The following is a 21,305-nucleotide window of genomic DNA, read 5'->3' as shown; positions in this document are numbered from 1 at the left end:
AGGCTTGGTTACATTTTCCAAACAAACATGGCGGACGATCTCGCGAAGTTTTGCGCTGCAGAAAAGATGTTATTTATTTCCTTCAAATGCCTTGAAATACTTTAAAGCTATATAAATGGAATCAGGTAACTATTTTAAACGTTAAATTGTATAAATTAAGGTCTGGTTTGAGATCTTGAGGTTTTGAACAGATACCCACTTCGCACTGTAAATCGATGCTTTTTCATTAGTAAAGCTTGTAAGCTCCCCGGCCTCTTTAATAAGCCATCGATTTGGAGCAGCTGCAAGTGGTATGTATATTTGTAATTGACTCTATTTTCAGTTGTTTGTCTAACATGTCAAAATCAACCTCAACCAATATACAATTGAACCCTTATTTTAAGCGGCCACCTATTAAACGGCCACCTCTATTAGGGGGCCAGTAATCAAAGTCCCGATGAGGTTTTTTCTATTGTTTTTACCTCTATTAAACAGGCAGCCCCTTTTAAGCAGCCACTATCCATTTCCCTGAGGGAAAAGATACAATGTACATGTATGTCTTGTTGACAATGCAACTACAGTGGTACCTGAAATGACTTGGAGTGATTGTTTTTTGCAGAGACAAGAAGTGTCAGCCCTTCACCGAGCCTTCCACCGATCTCCAGAGAGCAAGCCTTGCTTGAGTCTTTTTTTCATGCTCTCAGTCAGTTTGCTTTTGACAAGGCAAAAGACCAAGTGGTCAGTTATTTTTAATAATGGTATTACTAATTATTGTAACAGGGATGTCAAAAGTTAAGGCAGCTCCCAGCAAAGATCGCAATCTATTCATGATCTTGGTTGGCTTCTCTCCCAGCCTATTTGTCTGATTCTTTAGAAAAAGATGGCAAAATGAGCCACATACTCTGGCAGATTGTAAGTATGGGTTATTGACTAAGCGTAAGGTTATGATGGCTGGATATTGCCCAAGTTCTTTTTTCTCAACTCTGTCCTGATCCATAAAAACGCAAAAACACATCCAGCCATCTTGACCGAATGAGTTTGGTCAATAAAGGATATATTATTTGGAAAAAGAACAGTATTTTCTTGTGAAACACAGTGAGTAGTCCTGAGCGGGCAAGATAGCCCTATCTTGCCTGCTCAGGTAGCTAATCACAGCACAGGATTCAGTTAATCTTGTCCGGAGCTAGCCAAATAATAAAGCCATTTACTTCACAAATTCATTACATGTACAACTGTAGTTGTAATTAATTGACTGATTAATAGATTAATTACTTCTTTAATCAAAAGATACCACAACCATTAGCTAACTTTCAGATGATTGTGCCTTCAGAAAGTAGTCTTACTTAATTATGTTATTATTTATCGGTTAGAAGGCCGTAACATCTTATCCAAGTTATTTTGTACTCTGAGAAAATCAAACAGTTAATTTCATATGCATGTTCCTCAAGTTAAATATGTCAAGATTTATGAAACTGAGTGTAAGTTGTTTGTTTTTACATTCAGGAGAAAGAAAAAGAAACCAAAAGATTGCCACTTGTATCTAGTACACCATGGTCATCACTTCTTATAACGCTCTCACGCCTAGCTTTGGCAGAGAAGATGTACTTTTCTCTACCTTTCATTGCCAAGAAGTTCTTCAGAAAAGATGTAAATTTATATGTACTACAGAGAGATACATGTATATTTGTGTGTCATTTGAGAGAAGCAGTGACAAAATGGGTAGTGTGTTGGACTCCAGAATTTTTATTGTGTTCAATCCCTGACCTGGGTCACCGTGTTGTGTTCGTGGGCAAGACAGTTCACTCTCACAGTGCCTCTCTCCATCCAAGCACATAAATGGGCATTGATGTTTTGAAACCAATCCCGAGAGATTCAAATGACAAAGACCTGACACCCATGATGTATGACACAAACAAAAGAAGCTGGAACTTTAGAAATCCTTTGTTAAAATTATTGAATTTGGTGGCAATGTCACATGAAAACCAAGAAATTATTGACAAGTTTAGAACTGGGGGTAACCCTACAATGGAATGACATCCCATTCAAGGGGAAGTAGAAATACGCCTTGTCACTTCATGCCACAAAAACCTGAGATAACTGTGCCAGCCTGATGGGCCACTAGGCTTAAATGCAGACTTTACTCACCTTGAATTTGTGCACCATGACCTATCATATAATATTTATAATAATAATTATGGTGTTGGTAACATCTGTTATTTCGTTCGCAGTCTGTAAGAGACAGCTTCAAAGCTCTGATAATAGACTTCAAAAGGATTGAAGAAAGCACACACAGCTCCTCATCCACTGGGTCCCCACTTGAAGGAAGTTTGTTGGCAGAGCTGTGCAGACATCTCTGTCAATTTTCACAAGCTAGACAGGAATTGATCGACTTGTATCTTTATCTAAGATCTGGTTATAAGCACGAGTTATTGTTAGAGATAATTATTATACCTTTCAACAAGTGCTCCATCCTTTTTAATTTGCTTACAAAACTGTACTTTTCCTTGACTCAATAATGTTTCAGTTATGAATCCATGGCAATCATGGGATCCTCATCAAATGTGAATTATTCAGACTTGTCAAATATGATTGATGAGATCTGTCGACGGTACGGTAAAAGTGAAGAACAGTTGAAGTGAAGAACTGTCGGCCGACTGTTGGCTAACAGTCCACTGACTGTTTGCCGACAGTCCACTTTATGTTTCAGGCCAAAGTGTTGGCCGATTGTCCGCCAACAGTCAGTGACCTTAATTTTCTTTTGTGCAGTTTAGCTCATTATTTGGATCAGCAGGAGTTCTAACAATAACGTTGATTTTCATGGGAAATATCCTTCAACACAATGGTAAATAAAGCTCCACATCTAAATTTCTTTCTCATGAGTGCTGTATTTTATATTATTCTGTAGACACAACAAAGGCTTTCATCACCCAATCCTGGATTCGCTGAAATCATGCTTCAGGTCTGGACTCTGGCAATTTTGTTTAGTTCACTGCTGTTTAGTACTATCGGGTATATAATATTAATTCTTAGTTCCTCATCACTTATTTGCAATAATTTTGTATTGAGTAAGAAGATAACTAATTGTAAAAGCATCACAGGCACACTTGCATGTCAAGGGTTACAACAACATATTAAGCTTCGGCATGCAGTGCATGCGTATAATCCTGCATAATAGCAATAATAATATTATTAGAGCATGGTCAATTGAAAATAATGATTAAACAGTACGTTGCAGTACAAGTAAAGGCAAGGTGTCAGCCCGGCTCACTTCGCTCACCAACTGGTCTCTCGCAGCTTTGCCTTTGGTCATGCATGAATATTTTGATGCATGAAAGCCAACTGGACAGATACAAACTAAACTAACTTTCGTTCTTTTCCCTTGTAGTTTTGAAGTGGACATATTGTGTAATTTGTTGAAAGCACAGTGTGACATGGCTGACTGGAAGTTTCTTTCGTCTCTTCTTCATCTTCATGAAAGCCACGTCAAACTGTCCTCATGGTGTCAATTTTTACCACCAGTCGAGGTATGTGATCAGCATCTGATTTCTCCTTGAAATAAAAATACCAAGTCAAATGTGCTGGTTATGAAAATAAAACAAGCTGATAACTGATAGAAGGATTGAATAGAACTTTTTAATTAGCATTTTACTGTATTGAACAATTCCTAGCAGCTTCATATCTCAGCTGGTGCAGTAACCAGGCGGTAGGTCTTAAACCCAGACTGTGCAATTGGTTGGGCACTAAATGTTAGGTCACACCAGAACCTCTTTATTGCATTTCTTTAGCTCCATTATTCACTTTTTGTGTTATTTTTTTTGACTTTGCTGTTTTTTTTTTCCAGCTATCAGCATCACTTACTCTCAAGAAGTCACTGTTTGGTAGCACTCCAAAGAAACATCTTGAGGCACCATTTCTTTATCAGTGGCTGGGCAAACTGCAGGATGCTTTGGTGTCAAAGGTGATTTTCATATATTTTTATGTTAGATACAGGGCTGTCAATAAGGGCTGTAACCTGTAACACCTGCTATGGCTGAGTATGTTTGATAGAGCCTTGATTTTGTGTGTGAACTTGCCATTTGTTGATACCATTCACCCAAGAGGTAACAAGTTTGTCACAGGTGTGAAGATCAAGGCTACAGGTTAGATAAGACCTAATGAGAGCCCTGAGATACATTTTGCTAATATAACAAAAGAATACACTGTTTACTTTTAATGAAAGTTGTGCATGTGAATCTCTCCCTCTGCTAGAAAGAATCAGAATTTTACATGTTTAGGAGTCACTACCACTGTGTGTCCTTTAAAAAGCTATCAGCAGAGGGGGTTTGGGAGGATTCCATATCACTTTTCACGGGAGATAGAATAGTCATTTCATGTTTGTGTTTTCTCACCTAATCATGGGTGAATACCACAAAATCACAATCTACATCAAAGTTGGTTCTCCTTTATTATGATGGCAAATCATGGCTCATGGCTACTTACAGTAGCATTCCATGTAAAAGAAAAAACGTTTCAGAAATCTTGTGGTTTGCAAAAATGCTCCTCACCACTGTCATAGAAATTAGCCCTTGACTAATCTTCGTGTTTGTTTGTTTGTTTGTTTGTTTGTTCGTTTCTAGAGCTATAAGTGTGTTTTTTGTTGGTTTACACATAGCTTTTGTAATTTATTGATGTCAGTGTTTTGCTCTTAAATTAATGAGATTTTCTGGCCTTTGTGTCTAGTTTACTCTGTACTTCTACCAAATACTTAGTAGACAAACCACACCAGTTGACATGAAGCCATTGACTGCACGAGCCAGTATTGATTACATAGGAAGGTAAGTTATGTAAGAAGATACGCGAGTTACAGTTTTAGCAGCTGTTCAAACGAAAGGTTAGGTATGATTACAATACAGTAGAGTGAACAGTACTTTCAGCCATTAGCCGGCGAGATGGAAGGTATAATTATTGTTATAAGTTAATAAATTTATTAGAAGTGATAGTGTTTGGAGTAAAATAAGAAAAATTTGTTTAGCTTGACAGTTGCCAGGAAGCGGGGGAAGGAAACTGCAATGGGCCATCTTTGTGCCTGCATGGTAAGCTGGGTAGTCATGCCTTTATTACCAGGTTAGGAATCCTGTAGGCAATGTTCAACATGGAGGGATGAGTAGGAAGGCTGTTTATATTTTGTATTTTGTAGGATTACAGCATTTATCCGGCGTTCAGATGCATTCAGTGTGTGCATGTTATTGGACACACATCAACTGGAGCAGTACCAGGGGCATGGATATCATTTGCCCCATGATATCAAAGAAAAACCCTCCGGCTTGGGGGCTTTTCCTGCTGTTTTTTCATTCCCTGGGGTAAGTTACAGGCTCGGATCGTTATCCCCATGATATCAAAGAAAAACCCTCTGGCTCAGGAGCTTTTCCTGCAGTCTTTTCATTTCCTGGGGTAAGTTATAGGTTTGTTACTTATGTGAAAAGTAACATAATGTGTCTGTGGACAAGAAAGAATACAAGATTATTCTATTATTGTATTATCTGGATACAAGGTGGCAAACTAGCAGTAATTAGTGCCTTAGTCTTGTGAATGACTGAGTATTTGGACTGTGAAGAGCATTTTAGCTTGAGACACTTCTTAGCCTTCAATTATTTGGACTGGAAATTGTTATAATTTAGTTCTTGCAAACTGTGTTTGACAAACAATTCAGAAATGGCTTTAATATCGATCGGAAGTGTTTAGATAAACTTCGTTCCCGGGCTCCCTCTCTCTCAGGATGCAGAAAGAATGAGGAAGCCTGAGAGCGAGGTTGAGTCCAGACTCAAACATGTTTGTTCCACTTCACAGGACCAGCCAGTTGACCATTGGCCAAACATTGTGTCCATTCTCCTCGATAGAGTTAATGAGCTGAATTCCATGGAGAAAATCGTCTACTTCTTTGACATTGTAAGTGTGTTGTGAACATTGGCTCATTTCCTGCTCTCTCTGCCTGCTATGTTTTGAAAAGCTGGTGCGTGCGTATCCCTCCATTGTGAATGTGTTGAAATTGAAATTGTGAAAGTGGCTTGAAATCTCTGCTAAATATCATGAATTTACAAGAAAAGACAAACGATATGCTGGAAAGCCGGAGAAGCTTGCATCTGTTGAAACTTAAGATGACTGAAACAGAAACTGCAAGACACGCCAGATAGAAATACAGTTTGCGGTTCTCGCCCTCTGTCACGAAGATACTCACTCTCCCGAGAGAGTAGCATTGCGTGACAGATGGAGGGCCAGAACAGGACTACGTTAATTAAACGGAGATCAAGTAGAAGTTTCCATCTGTGCAGTAGTTACATCTGAGAACGATATTAACCAGTTCGTAACTCAAGCTACTCGTATAAATTTCCGATTTCTACCAATAAGAGTCAAGCCTGTCACCGTCCACATCAGTCTTACACTTCTTCACTAAGCTAAACCTAAGGAGATTCATGGAGAAAAGGCCAAAAACTAGTTTGGATCCCTCCTTTGCATAGAGCGTTTCTTTTAAGTGAGTGTCGTAAAACTAAAACCAAAGTAATCACTCTAGCCAATCACAAAGGACCAGAGAATACAGTGAACCAATCAAAACTCGAAGTAATTACATGTAGCTGACGCAACGCGCGGGAAAACGAGTGCAAGAGAGTTACAATTCTGGTTTTACTTAATTCTGATTAGATGAAAAAGTGGCGCGAGTTTTTTAAGCCAATCGTGTAACGTAGTTGATGCAAAACCAATTACTTTTCGACGTTAGTCTAAAATGAAAACCACTCTATTACACCGCTATACAAATACCTGGTATTTCGCTTCTAAAGCTGTAGGTCACACAAAACAATTGAGCAAAAAATGACCTAGCACCTGCGATAGTTTCTAACTTGACTGTGATTATTTTCTCAGCGTGTTCAGAGCACGTATTTCTTAACACGCGTGGATCCACGAATGACTGTCGTGGTCATTTTTAACAGCAAAAGGTCTGAGAAGGACTCTTTCGTCACTTCATTTCTGACTGGTAAGTAAGCAATGTATGCCTGGTTCTTGTTTGAAAAATCAGTTTTGTTTTTCTATGTAATTTAACGAGAGACTGTAAAAAAGGTAGCAGGGTCAGAGAAAGGAAACTCCGCGCAAGGGGAAAGGTCATCTTCCCGCGCGTGCACTCCTCTCACGATTCGGTTCTCTTTGATGCGTTCAATGCGTGTCGGCTTCCTACTGAAGACAAAAATCTTGCAGTCACTGCTAAAAAGGTCCGTTTTCGTGAAAAGAGGCACTATGCTGAGTATTAACTATTTCTTGTTTTGCGGTTTATCGTAGAGACGGCGACTCTTATCAGAAACACGAAAATCTTCGCCATGTTAAAACAAGGAGGAAAGAGTTAACAGATATCCACTGCAGTGTTCGTTTCAAGGTGTTGCAACTCTCCAGTTGACATGGTGATCATTGAAAACGAAAATTGTCATTGCAACGATAATTCAACGACGGCAGAGAAGTCTGAAGTTCACGTTTCGACCTGTACCACTTGTAGCCCTTTTGTTCCCAACACTGCAGGGACGGATCCTGGATTTTTCAAGAGGGTGGGTGGGCTGGTACCTTGGGGTTGCAGAATCAATGTGGCATGTTACCAAAATGTTACAATTTGAGAATTGGAACTTAATTGAAAACCGTTTCACTAGAAATACCAGCAACTGGTCACAAAGTAGAAGGTATCTGTCAAGAGAGGTTGCCTTTTTTTCTGCCATAATATTCACAACCTTTTTTCATTTTTTTCTCTTTTTTTGTTTGGCTTCCCCCTCCCTAAATCCGCCCCTGCAACACTATATCAATGTCTAGTTTCTCTTTTCAATATAGATACGCTATTAACGACACAGTTGATGAGAATAAAGAGACCTGATCAACAAGGAATATAGCCTTGATGTAACATCAAATTCTCAAAACATATTAAGAGGAAATGTATGGAAATCAGTAAGGAGAATTAAGAAGTCTAGCTTGAGACAAAAAAGATAAATAGATATAGATAAAAGGCAGTGTTTCCTTTTGATATTTGGGTGTGGCCCATTTAATGGTTCCCAGCCCCAGCTAATCAAGTAAACATCGTGGAGTCATGGACACTAGTGAGGATAGTTGCGTAAGACCTTGAAACAAGTTCAACCTTCCCTTGATCGATTGCGAACTAACTGGTGTTTCCCATGATGTCAGCAAAGAAGAAAGTCGACATTTTGGCCGTTTTCTTTCTTTGCTGTTTACTGTTCTAAAACAAAGTTGGAACAAAAATGTAGTCACTGAACACGACGGTGGCGTTGGGTTTTAACGGCCCCACGTTCTACGTCTAGCCTGTAAAGCGCATTCACATGACGTCACGACAGCCACATTGGTGTTCCAAAGCAGTGAAGCGGCGGCCATGTTGATGTACCAAACTAATCCTATGGGAGTTGAACTCTTTTCTAATGTAAACGCTTTGTTTCCTTCCAATAAATTTCCATGTGCGCTGGCCACGTGAGTGAAAACGCTCTATTGAGGTTGTCAGAAACTTAACACATTGGAAACGCAAGCAATAACTGAACTACACATGTTTCTGTTGGTTATAATATGGCACACAAGATTATTTTATTTTCTCTCTTTTGTCTACTACAAGAACAAGTGTTATTTTGTTTTGCCCTATTAAAATTATGTTTCCTACTTTGCAGAATCTTCTTATTTGAACATTACTACTAATGTATTCACGGCTCCTTTGAAGGTTAAAATAATAATCTATTTAAATATTTCCTGCGCAAAAGCCTAGCAAACGAAGCATTATTGGGGGGGAGGGGGGGGGGCGGATGTCCGCGCGTCCGTTACTTCAGCGGTCACGCAACGTTTCAGTCACCAAGAGCCCGCGCTCAAGACAGCGGCGAAAATCGAAACTACTCGAGCCTTAACTCGAGCCTACTTTGTGGCTGCTAAGGAGACTAAAACAGCATTGAGTAACCTTAGCCTGCTGTGATTAAAAAGACTACAAAACTTCGAAGCCGGAAATCATGATTTTACTTTATAAATGTAAAACAAGTACGTAAGACGAAAATTGCGCTGTGAATTTAGAATAGCTTTATTTTGATTGAAGTCGGACTAAAAAAACCATTTGCAAGATGATAACCAATCAGAACACGGAGTATGCGCATGTGACCGGTGAAAAGCGCGGGAAAACGCGTTACCGGTGAAAAGCGCGGGAAAACATGTTACCGGTGAAATCGTAAAAAGCGCGGGGGAAAAATAGGAAGGAAATTTCCTTAGGAACATGATTAGTTTAAAAAAAAATCAGACTGCTCTTAAAACCGCGATAACGAAAACCATCGCAACCTTTCAACAGTAAAAACGGTTTACAAATATTCCCATGAAAAGCCACCCTTTTCCAAATAGGTTTGGGTCCTCACGAAAGATCCTCGCTATAGAAAACTGTTTATAAAACACTTGTACCTTTTCCATGTCCATTTTGCACTAAAAAACACATTGTCTTGTCTTGCCGACTTCATGACTTCCATGGAAATATAAATAGCGCTAGAAATATTATTAAGTGTCACTGTTATTGAGTGGTCAATCAGTTATATTTGATATATTGGGGCTTGGGGCCAAGACAGACTAGAGAGATTGCAGTCGAGAATTATAATGGTCGAAGTCTATTAGCGTTCGATGAAAGTTCTCCACGAACTTAGGGAAAAGTCATCAATAACGAAACTTCTTATCTGAAACCTCGCTAAATACCGTTCGATGTGCATTTCAGAGTAGTAAAAGTTTTAACGCATGTTTGACGCTGAAACCGCGGACATCAAACACCGACGAATAAGAAATGTGTTTTGGAAATATTGGAATTTTGATAGTGTATAGTTTCCGTATCGTTAATCAGCCTTTCTACATTTTTCGTGATTGAGTTGTCCGCAACTCTAGATCTCTCAAGGACTAGGGAAAACTAAAACGACAGTTACTTGTTATCTACAACTAAAGCAGCTTTCCTTTTTTAAAATTAAAAAAAAAAGCATTTAGATGGCGCTAACTATTTGTTGTTACAGATTGTTATCGATAACTCGCTTCACGCACTGGCTTTTTAGTTTTCGATAGTTTTTTGCTGTCGAGAACTGAATTGCGCCTCTCTCTAGCCGTGTCGAGACCCTTTAGCTTAGATAAGTAAAGCCATTATGGCACATTCAAGAAGCTTATATCGTTTGTTTCTCCAGAAGTAAGATTTTTTTGTATTGATTATAAAATAGAAATCAAGAAATCACTTAGCCAAGGTCGATAATATTGCCATTGTCAAAAGCAACTTTAAAATGATGTCGCAAGAATTCGTCTAGTGAGTGAATTATATATGAGCGCAACTTAAATATGAACGTTTTTAAACATTTATTTGAAAATCATCTCTACCACGTTAAGACTGAAATGTTGGACGTCTTTTCACCCGCAGGTTGTAAATAACTATGAAGGCAACTACAATATCCACATTTCTAAAACTTTGTAGAGTGTAAAAAACTTCCATGAATACCTTTCTGAAAGTGACGACTTCGCCTTAAATAAGTAAATAATTCAGCGATTACTACAATACAATGCGCATGCGCCCAGCTTTTAATTCAACCATAAATTACTGTCATTATAAATGATTTCTAAAGCTCTAAAGCTGACACCTAGTGCATATATAATTATATGCAATAATTTCCTTAGACACGAAATGTGTTTGATTAAAAATGCCTGTCTTATACGCTGTCTTATCAGCATTTAACCCACTACAATCAACACTGATCAGGCTAGGAATTCTCAGAATATCTATATAAAATCCAGCGTGAACTTAATTAGAATCCAAACGCTGGCAACCAAGGTGCTGTTCTCATATACAATCAAATTTTCCCATAATATTTTATGAATAATTGTAAAGAGCTATCAGGAGAACTTTTGCATTGACTTCTCAAACTCATTAACAGTTCATCAAGTTCAAACAAAGGAAATCATGACCGCGACAGTGTTTGGATATTTGATCTTAATTAGCAGAGATATTTACGATTTTATTCCTCCGTTTTCTCCGTAGTGTTAGTTTCGAGTGAGAAGATATATCAAACATTCAAGACAGTGTTTGACCACATTTCCAAACACCTCGAAGTTCGTCAAAAATACTACGCTCTTCTCGGTGTTTGGAAATGTGTGTTACATCTAACATGCAAGGGTTAATTGCTGTGGACAGACAAGCAGGTATTAGACTGCAATGTAACCACTTCTAGTCGCTTCCAAGACGACCGGAAGTGATATGAGGCGTCTGTTTTCACTGGCTAGGCAACCATGAACACTATGCTTATGTGCCACTGTATTTCTTTTTTTACCAAACTACAAACCATTTGCTCTGCCTGTCTGTGACTTTTCATATTCTTTCTTGCTACTCTCCTAGCTTGTTTACGTATGCGAGCTGTTCGGAGTCGTCGGTGACGAGATTAATTTGATGTTTTGTGAAACCTCGCTGTGATTGGTTGCTAATTCTTAATTACATCACCAGAAGAAAAGCCAAGATGAAGGTCACGACGACTACTGTCTTCTCAACTGCGACGAGAGGGGACTGGGAACGAGAACCAGCTTCAAACAAAACAAAAAAAACAGAAATGCATTAGATGACGTCAGATGACGGCCTTGATCTTTGAGGTCATTTCTTACCTTCTAGACTTGCTCCACGGCATTGTATTTTAGGAACATTTTTTTTTTCTCTGAGCGAGAATAGTAGTTGGTTTTGAGCGAGCGCAAAACGCGCGGTCATTTGCGAAGCGCGACAGAAAAATGCTAAGGAACGAATGTGCCGCTGTTGTATTCGTGATTTGCGCTCGTTTATTAACGCGCGTGATTAACATGCAATATGATATGCCTGCGCGCCTTCCGTGTAATCCACGACATCAAGCTAGTCTATATAAATTGTTATCTTTAAATTGCCATGAGTTACGTCCAAGTTTCACCCGTAACCAAAACATCAACCTGGATTTCAAACACAAGAGACCATACAGACACCGACAAACGCAAGATCGAGAATAAAAGCTAATAAAAGGGCTATGTCGCAATACTTGAAGTAATTCCTTCCATCAGTGTTCGGAATTACTTTAAAAGTGAAGGGAATGTCAAAATAATAGTTTTCTAAGATAGGATATATTAAAAAAAATCAATAATGAACCGCAAATGAACAAGGCCTGGTTACGAAGGACAAAACAAACTTGAAAAAAGTCGCCAATTTTTTCAAGCCGTGCGTGTCATGTCTCCTTCAATGATTGTGCAGCGCTTATGTATCAGGTTGATAACCAAGCTCTGGGACATCTTACGTTAACTAATATCCCATCATCTCTTATCACGGTCGTAAAAACCAAGAGGCACTATCAACAGGGTGTGATGTTTGTTCAGCTAAACATGTTTCGTCAATCACCTGTTCTCAGGCATTCAGTGAAGAACACCTGATCGCTGGCTACAACATCGAAACAATCCTCCTCCACTCCGAAAGGAAGTCTGCATGTGAGCCACTGGGCCCATAAGGCCGGAGCTTATCCTGGTTTCTGTAACATGACGCGACTAGGATTATTTCTTCTCCCCCCTGGATAGGATGCTAGTCCATCGCAGGGTTACCCCCAGCATTAACGTCGCCGGTACCCATTTATACACCTGGGTAGAGAGAGGCACTGTGAGAGTAAAGTGTCTTGCCCAAGAACACAACACAATGTCCCCGGCCAGGACTTGAGCCCGGACCGCTTGATCCGGAGACGAGCGCACAAATCACGAGGCCACCGCTCCTTCCACCCACTTTAAAAGAGCTTTAATTTTTTTTGCGCAGTCAAGCAAACGAAGTTTGCGGTTGAGAATACGTCAAAACAAAAGACTGCTGTTTTGGTTGTTTAAGAGGTTGCTCTTACCTTCGTCTGGTCGTTGATCAAGAAGCGTGTCCAGCAAAACCTTCACCGGGCCTAAAGACGTCATTTCTTTCCTCTCCTGATTCGTCTCATCTCGCCGCTTCCGCCTGCTTCCACCCGGATTATTTTCTGCACAGCCTTCAGCACAACGAGTGGTATTCTTCTCATTGTTTGCGCAGACAAGAACCTCGCAATGAAGATACATCACTTCTGCATCATCCATTTTGAAAGCGTCAAAACTAAATCGCTGATAACTGGAATCCGAGACCTTGTAGTTCAGGTATGGATCTACTGGGCAGCTAAAAAAAAAAAAGAGCACAAAAAGCGTGTCAGATGCGAGGTAAGTAAGTACATGGGTTTGATTGTTGAAGGGGCTACGTAATGATTTGCGCATCTTGAAAAGTTTAACCTAGATTTTTCAAGTTCGTCGTTTGTAATCCGCGTTTATCTTCTCTAACCGCGTATCCCTTTATTATTATCTTCTTAGTTAACTACTATTTTCAGGTTTCCTTCAATTGAAAGGTAATCCTTTACGTGGCCAAAATAATTGAAAATAACCTGACTGAGCTGCTATAAGCCGTTACCTTGAATGGCAGTAAACGTTTCTCAAGATCAAATAATAGCCGTAATTACCTAATGCAAACAGGCGAATAATGCATCTTAGAAGCATTATGCGTCTAGATAAATACGGAAAAAAGCGCAAGAAACGCGGAAGAACCTGACTTAATACACTTCCAATACAGTTTTTATATTTTTTATTTTTATCTTTATTATTGGTGGCGCAACTGAAAACTAGCTTGTCGGCAGCTAGGCGTACTGACAACGTTCATAAGGCGATTGAGATTGAGATTTAGATTCAACTTGCTTCGAGGTAAATACGACACGCATTAAAAAGACCGACTTAACTGAACTGTGAATCCACGCGACTAAATTTGCAGTCAAGCGACCAGCAGCCGTTCTTACCACAGTTTTTCTTTTTTTGTTAACACACGAGCTATATGCGTGTCGTATTCACCTAAACGCACTTATTATTCGTCTTCCTAAGTAAATAAGGTCAATGCTTATATCTACCCAGGCATAATGGGTCTCAGATAGATTATGCGTCCAAGTAAAAACGGAATATAAGAGGCCATAAACGTCAACCGAACTTAACACTTTCATACATCTGGAATGATCGCCCGGAAGAGAGGGGTGACTCTCGTGTGAAGAAGAAGGGGATGCGGGTCGAAAAATTTGAATTAAATCCCTAAAGGAGACAAATCTGACGTGGTCCAAGCTTTATTTAACCCTCAAAAGATACCATTTCAAAACGGACATGACAGCGTTTTTTTATTATTTCTTCAAAAAGATACCTTGGCGCTTTGTCCTGAACAAGCTAAGTGAGACCAAAATCTATGATTTACAGCCCAAGCAATACGACGAGCATTCCCGAGGTTCACTTTCGTGCTGAAAAGTTTGTTACTCTTTACGCCCATCAGCATCAAGGAAAATAAAACCATATACTTACCCATCCTTTATCAAATCGTAAGACGTGGAGTCATTTGGGTTTGGTGTCGGAGTCGCCCAGCAGTTGTCGAGCAGCATCGACAGACCAGTTGCGTTTGACCTCAGTCGAACTTGCAGGTAAATACTCTCACCAACTTTCACCTTGACTGGAAACTTGGTGAATTTACTGATGTATTTATCTGTCTGGAACATGTTGGTCTCAAATGTAAAGTTTCCAAATCCTAGCGGCAAAGAGACAGATATAGAATTAACACAATAATTGAGAAGACGTTTGTTTTACGCTGACACTGACGTCTACTGCCAAGCTCAGCTTTGAGGAAATAAAACTTCAGAGGAATTAAAATTGCTCATTTCATGCATTGTCACTTCAGGCCCCGTCCACATTACGCCGGAAAAATTTGAAACCGCAGCTTTACTTCTACGATTAGGCCTACCGTCCACACTAATTCCGTCACGAAAGCGGGACTTTTCAAAAAGACTCTTCAAACCGGAGGAATTTGAAAAGGCCGGCTTTGCGTTTGAGTGTGGACAGAAAACATTTTGAAAACGGAGATTTTCGAAAACGATGACGACGCGATAATCCTGTGATTTCCCAGCTCGAGTTTTCCATGAACACAAATTCAAAATGCCCGGCGTAGTGTGCACGGAAAACGTTTCATGCGTTTTCAGAGTCAAAACACCGTTTTCAAATTTCTCCGGCGTGTGCGGGCGGAGCCTCAGGCGCCCTTTATATTTATAAAGTGCCTTCGTCTTGTTTTCCGCGACAATATTTTCTCTTATTGTTTTAAACTCACATTTGTAATTTGTCAAATCAAAACTATCAGTTCCTATTCGCTCGGCAGAGAATCTTTATAGTTCGCATGTCACGTGATCTTCCCAAACTCATTAATAATTCATCAAGTTTAAACAAAGGAAATCATGACCGTGACGATGTTTGGATATTTGATCTTAATTAGCATAGATTTTAACGATTTTATTTCTCCTCTTTCGCCTTAGTTTTAGTTTCGATTGTGAAGGTATATCAAACTCGAAAGACCGTGTTTGACCACATTTCCGGTTTATTTCGGTGTTTGGAAATGTGGTTAAACACCGTCTCTCGTGTTTGATATATTACTACTACATATGTTCAGCTTTTCTGTTTGTTGTGTCCTTAGTGGTCAACCCCAAAAAACACAGAAGAATAGTCTATTATATCTCATTTAAAAGAGCATAAAAAAATACTCTCAAGAAAAAAGTGTGCCTTCATGGAAGTTAGTAGTGTTTCTTCAAAAAATATCAAATGAATTAAATTTGGCAAAAAAAGGGAAAAAAATGTTGGAAAAACAAAACAAACTGTATTTCCACTCTCCTGGTCAAATTTGATGTAGAGATAATCATTTCCTTAATTCGAATTTGGACCGACCCAAATTATCAAAAGTACGCCTGTTGATTCGGACGTCGAACTTAATTCGCCGAACTTAATTTAGTTTGAACCAAAAGACAACTAAATGTCAGCAGTTTTAAGGCAAAGTGTAAACTGCTTGTAAGATACGTTATAATAGTTATTACATTTACGTTCGGCACATGAAAAGTTCGACGTCTGAATTAAAGCCGTTCCAAAGCCGAAATTCCCGGCTGAGCTAGGCGGAGCCGTTCCAAATTCAAATAGCCTTTCTTAAATGATCCAGACGCCGAACTTTTCATGTACTTCAACGTATCAGGTTATGGGCCTTACTATACCTGATTTGTTGACCTTATTTGTGACTTTCTGAGTTATTCTACCGGGACTTACCTGGTGGTGGGTTGACCACTATCTTCTCTATGGGTTTAAATGGATGCAGCACTATTTTCGCTGTTGTATAATACAGACACTGAAGACGGAACTGGTACGCTGGCTCCCGCGATATCGCACTTCTGCCAATCAAATCCCCGTACACTTCATTGCGAAATCCCAGTAAAATGCCTCGGCGACCAGCGACTGTACCACAACTACCCAGAGGCGCTCTTATGACCATCAGCGTGTCATTATAAAACGTAGGACCACAGCTAGGGTCTGTGAGATGGAGGGAGGCTGGGTCGATCTTTCCATAGTGTTGTCTTTCGAGGGTTAATTCCATGTAATTTTCGGTACAGCGAACATGCATGCCTGCGTAGTCATCATTTCCTAAACGAAAAATCAAAATAACTTTGTGAATAACAGTGTTTTAAGAACTAGCGTGGTCTTCATGTAAGCGTCGAAGAGTAATTGGTTTTGTACTTCAGCACTACGCTACACGATTGGCTTAAAAAACTCGTGCCACTTTTTTCATCCAATCAGAAATAAGACCAAAACCAAACGTGACTCGTTAGCACTCGTTTTCCCGCGCTTTGCGTCAGTTGCACGTATTTACTTCGAGTTTTGATTGGTTCACTGATTGTCTGTGACCTTTGTGATTGGCTAGTTTAATATTGGTTTTGGTTTTACGACACTCACTTGAAAATTGCTCTTGCTTGGCATTACGAGCGCGCGCGCATAAAACCCGTGTTCATAATATTTAACTTCTTCAGGCTAACTCCAAACGCACAACGCTAACCAATACCATTTAAGTCGAAGCTTCCTGACAGCGCTTAATCAAAAATCCGACGCAAAAATGTGCGATTCTTTCGCAAGAAAATGTTACAAAATTAGCAGTGAGAAACTAAATAAACTATTACACGTAAGCGAATAATTACTATTAAATTCTCTACGTATATACAATGTATAAAGCTGGACTTTTCAGTGACGTCTCACTTGAAACTAAAAGATTTCGTACAACTGTATTAAAATCTGTGGCGTTCACAGAAGGTAGTTTTGGCGGGAAATTCGTTTGAACTTGTGGTGTAATGAAACTGCCTACAGTAACAATAAAATAAACGAGTTTTTTGATGGCCGCGCTTGCTTATTAACATTGCAAACAACTTGGGGGTGTCTTTAATCGAAAGTTCTATGGGAAAACCAAATTTAGTTGTTCACATGAGCATCACAGCGTGAACCAAACAGGAGACAATATTGATCAGGGTGTCGATAAAGATTATAAGCACTGCTGAGCTGAAAGAACGGAAATATACTGCTAACAATAAACGCTGCTACAGTCATGTAAAGCCGGAGAAAACCAGAGTAAGGCCCAATTCTGCCGTGCCGAACATCTAAATTTAGGAATTGAGTTCGACAAAAGCACGGCAGAAGCACGGTCTCTCAGCTGTCTCAAGCGCTGCCGTGCAACACGACTCTGGTACGGGAGCATTCAAACGTCGTGCTCAGTCTGTCGCGCCAAACAATCTTCATAAATATATTTTTCCGGGATTGCGGGGAGTTACGAACAGAATTGCTACGTGTTTTCCGTAAATCCTGAATTTGGTGATGTCTGAATAAGAGTCGTGTTTCTGCCGTGCTACAGTCGATGCCACTAAATTGCACTTCAGTTCGGCACATGAGTAGCACGACGTCTAAGATGGTCCTAAGTTGTCGAACTATCGTTTTCTTTTGAGAGCTATAACCTATGATGGGCTCTTGATCGCATCATCTTTCGGTTTTTCGAATCTAAACCTCAGTGTCCGCAAAATTCCATGGCCGTCGACAAGAATGCTGCTGATCGTTCGCCGACGAGTAGACGACGGTTTTTTGAAGCTAGACACGCTTTTAATAATCGATCAAACTTGCTGACCCTCCATCAACTCCCGCCGAATCCTGTCTTCGTTAAATCCCGCATTTTTTTTTTTTCTTTTTTGAAAAAGCATGCCAATAAAAGAGCGAGTTTCACCGTTTATCTCGGCAGTTCAAGCGCAATAACTGCCTTAAATTAAAATAAATAAATATTGATTATTTCAACAAACTGTCTGACCCACGAATACTCAGTGCTCACCACAGGAAAATAAATTAAGACCGAAAAATTGAACAGGTTCCACTGAACAGAATCAGTAGTTTTCAAATAGCACTGACTAGGAGCAAAGGTTAGCCGTTGTTTTCGTGTAGACGTCTACCACTGTATAACCTTTCACTTTATCCGGAAAGGATAAAGAAAATGGCAGATTATTAGAAGACGTCTGAAAGAAGGCTTAAGGCTAGTTGCGGATATATTAAGCCTATACATCGATGAGTGATGCTCAAACGCGCTGACATTTATTTTAATGCACTACAGGGTATAAGCTAGGAAAATTACTCCGGTGTTTCCAGCACCTCCTGTTCGCCTTTACAGCAGCAGTTCATTTACAGACAAGAAAATTAGAAAGTATAATTTGCCTACTGAAAAAAAAAAAAGCACGCGAATGTTCCAGATAATTCCCCTCTCCATCTTTCACAATTTTTAAGCATTTAAACGGGTACCATGGTAGCAAAAGTTCGATTTTGAAGGAAAATCAGTTCAGACGCGTTTTACCACGAAATCATTCCAGTGGCGCGTGGGTTTTGAGGTGCGTCGGTCGCGATGTACAAAAGATTAATCATAATCACATTTTTGGGAATAATCTGCTCCATGCATGAATGAAAACCTGAATTCTCTAGGCGTGCGAGACACTTGTGACCCTTCCTTGAGACGCATTCTATACGCCAGTATCTTTTTAAAGACCGAAAATTGTTCCTCGTAAAAAAATAGCTGCCATTTATTAAAGAGAAGTTTTAGTTTAATTTAGTAATGGCAGAATTCTTGATCAAACCAGACACAAAGGAGAAGCTAACATCAGTTCAGAACATTATTTCAGCCCCCGCTAAGATAAATTACATCACTGATTAGAAATGCCAGCGATTTATTTTTTTGAACATGGACATATTCGTTATTGCCAAAATCTGCTAACTTTGGCCAAACTCATGAACTTTCGATCATTTATTCTTCATCTTCTCTACGTCAACAAAACGAACGACTTGCGACACTGAACAACAGTCCAGTAGTATATTTACATAACACACAGCTTCCATATTAATCTTTCATTAATATTCGATGTTCGATAAAACTCTTCCACTGTTACTTTCAAACAATGAAAGCTTCTAGAAGTCAACAACAGCATTAAACAAAATGCTTGAAAATAATAAAACGTACAGCGAATATATTTGAACACCGCAGGATAATATTAACAGAGTAACGACATCGTTAACAGAACAATTCTACTCAATTCAAAATTATGAGGCAGGTGAACGTTCGTGAATGAAGAATTCTCAAAGTAGAGCGTGGCAAACAAAATTCTATTCAAACAAAGCTATTTCGATGTTTAAATTACATGTCAATTTTTTTATCAGTTTGCTTCTTTCAACTTGGAAAATGTGTTTCAAAGAAAGTGTGTAACGTGCAAACATATTAGAACATTTAGAAATCAGAAGAAAGTAACAACAATATACCTGACATGAACGCGAATAGGATTTACATTAAACATCATTTCCTAAGAAAATTATTATTTAAGTTCCTGGCAGACTCACTAGATCATTCAGTTTCGCGCGAAAATTCAACCAGTGTTCAATGTAAGAAGCGGATTTCAATGCCAGACAGCGGCCACGGCGGCGGCAGCTGCCAAACATCGTTCAGTGCCATCAGTGGACTTGGCTGCGAATCAAACGCGATATTTTCCTTAATATTACGGACATGTGCACCACAGGAAAGGAAAACCATGTCGTTTAATAAGAGCAAATGAATAAAAATCCACTCTAGATACTTGCGTGAGCGAATTCGAAATTGCTCGAGTTCTGTGTCGTGATCCAGGCGCGTTCGATTTCCAAAGCAAGATTTCAGATTCACGCGACAATATTGTTTACATCGCTAAACATACGCTTCGTAAGAGTTCGTTTTCATGTCGCTACTTACCGTTTTGGGCTGTTACTGTGGTCAGGAGTGCCAAGAAAAACCACGCAAAACAGTTCTTCAAGAAGATCGGCGTCTTCGAGTCCATGTTTACTGCAGATGTTGTCGTCGCCCGAGGCGAGTTCTCACCAGAACCAGAACGTGTTCGATCGACGCACTGATGTCACTTTCGACCCTTTGGACTTCGACCGTTAAGACTCTTAAAAACACTTGCTTAGCAGGACAGATCTGTTACTTTAGATTAGGATAACGCCATTTTTTTTCTAAAAATACAGTCTAAACCACTAACGGAAGTTTTAAGAAGGAGTAAATGGGCCAATCTCTTTTTCAGTCAGCACTGCAGAGTCACGAGTCATGTACGCCTTGATGAACACCCGCTGACCTGTGAACATTGTCACGCGGTTTCGTGACGAGAAATTTACAGTTCTTACAACCCAAAGAAGTCATCTGCGCGTCGCGAATGATCATTTGATTGTCAGCTCATGCATCAATATTCTAGTACCTCCCACCACCGCAAACCGTCATCCTTGATTGTAAATTTGCAGTGAGCTTTCTCGGGTTATATTTGAAAAGAGAACTTAGTGTCAATGCAAATTATGACCAATTTGCTACGATTTAAGACCATTTAAGAAATCATTCATAGTTATTATTCCACGATGGACGAGCTTCTGTCACTCCATAAATCTTTCTAGAAGCAGCTTTAACCTCCATCAAACAAAAGCATAAAAGTTCAGAAAAGTGTAGAATACATTTCGATTACACTAGATCATCCATTTGGCTTTGTTTCTAAAGAATGCTATCATTAGATCAGCTAGCTCCAATATGTTCATTGATGTCTAATTACTAGTGCATACATCGTGGGCATAATCGGGAGTTGTCCACTTCGCTTAAAATATACAACTTATTTTTACTAGGCTAAAAGTGTAGTGTTTTAAACAAGTTTAGCCTTGTTAAAATTAGTTAGACTCGGGTGTGTTTGAACGGATTTTGCCACTTGTTTATGTTTCTCTCGCCCAAAAGGTTATCTGAGGTCATCACAAGTCCAGACTGACTAGACACACAGATGAAGTTTCATTCTCCTCGAATATCGATGCCTCAGTAAAGCAAACACCTTATCAGATAACGGAAAGAAAGGAATTCGTTTATTAAATACCGA

The 21,305-nt window shown here is 39.5% G+C and overlaps 2 protein-coding genes across 2 annotated transcripts; one reads left to right on the top strand and one right to left on the bottom strand.

Moving 5' to 3' along the window:
• Window positions 1–8: 8 nt before the first annotated feature.
• LOC110067972 (KICSTOR subunit 2-like) lies at window positions 9–8,646 on the top strand. The gene is made up of 13 exons (XM_089298963.1): window positions 9–125; window positions 599–717; window positions 1,483–1,626; window positions 2,208–2,371; window positions 2,504–2,587; window positions 2,885–2,938; window positions 3,365–3,503; window positions 3,821–3,937; window positions 4,699–4,793; window positions 5,156–5,318; window positions 5,806–5,904; window positions 6,874–6,985; window positions 7,285–8,646. Exons 1-13 carry the CDS (start codon window positions 116–118, stop codon window positions 7,347–7,349), a joined length of 1,365 nt encoding a protein of 454 aa, XP_089155089.1. The 5' UTR covers window positions 9–115; the 3' UTR covers window positions 7,350–8,646.
• LOC110067973 (ZP domain-containing protein-like) lies at window positions 8,540–20,519 on the bottom strand. Its single transcript, XM_089298965.1, has 5 exons — window positions 20,153–20,519; window positions 16,138–16,509; window positions 14,368–14,587; window positions 12,864–13,159; window positions 8,540–11,553 (listed from the first exon to the last, which is right to left on the bottom strand). The coding sequence occupies exons 1-5, from the start codon at window positions 20,235–20,237 to the stop codon at window positions 11,465–11,467; spliced, it is 1,062 nt and encodes a 353-aa protein (XP_089155091.1). The 5' UTR covers window positions 20,238–20,519; the 3' UTR covers window positions 8,540–11,464.
• Window positions 20,520–21,305: the final 786 nt, after the last annotated feature.

Source organism: Orbicella faveolata, unplaced genomic scaffold (genome assembly GCF_042242905.1).
Source record: "Orbicella faveolata isolate gen_17 unplaced genomic scaffold, um_ofav_v1 contig_34, whole genome shotgun sequence".
In the NCBI taxonomy this organism is placed as follows: Eukaryota; Metazoa; Cnidaria; class Anthozoa; order Scleractinia; family Merulinidae; genus Orbicella; species Orbicella faveolata.
The sequence above is the reverse complement of the archived record's forward strand: the minus strand, read 5'-3'. Positions and strand labels throughout refer to the sequence as shown.

Excerpts from the sequence above, each read along its gene's own strand:
- LOC110067972 (XM_089298963.1), top strand. Across the intron at positions 1,627-2,207 it reads AGAAGTTCTTCAGAAAAGAT|TCTGTAAGAGACAGCTTCAA; the intron begins GTAAATTTATAT and ends TTTCGTTCGCAG. Across the intron at positions 4,794-5,155 it reads AGTATTGATTACATAGGAAG|GATTACAGCATTTATCCGGC; the intron begins GTAAGTTATGTA and ends TGTATTTTGTAG.
- LOC110067973 (XM_089298965.1), bottom strand. The coding sequence starts at position 20,237 with ATGGACTCGAAGACGCCGATCTTCTTGAAGAACTGTTTTGCGTGGTTT. Across the intron at positions 16,510-20,152 it reads CACAGTAACAGCCCAAAACG|GAAATGATGACTACGCAGGC; the intron begins GTAAGTAGCGAC and ends TTTTTCGTTTAG. Across the intron at positions 13,160-14,367 it reads TACGATTTGATAAAGGATGG|CTGCCCAGTAGATCCATACC; the intron begins GTAAGTATATGG and ends TTTTTTTTTTAG.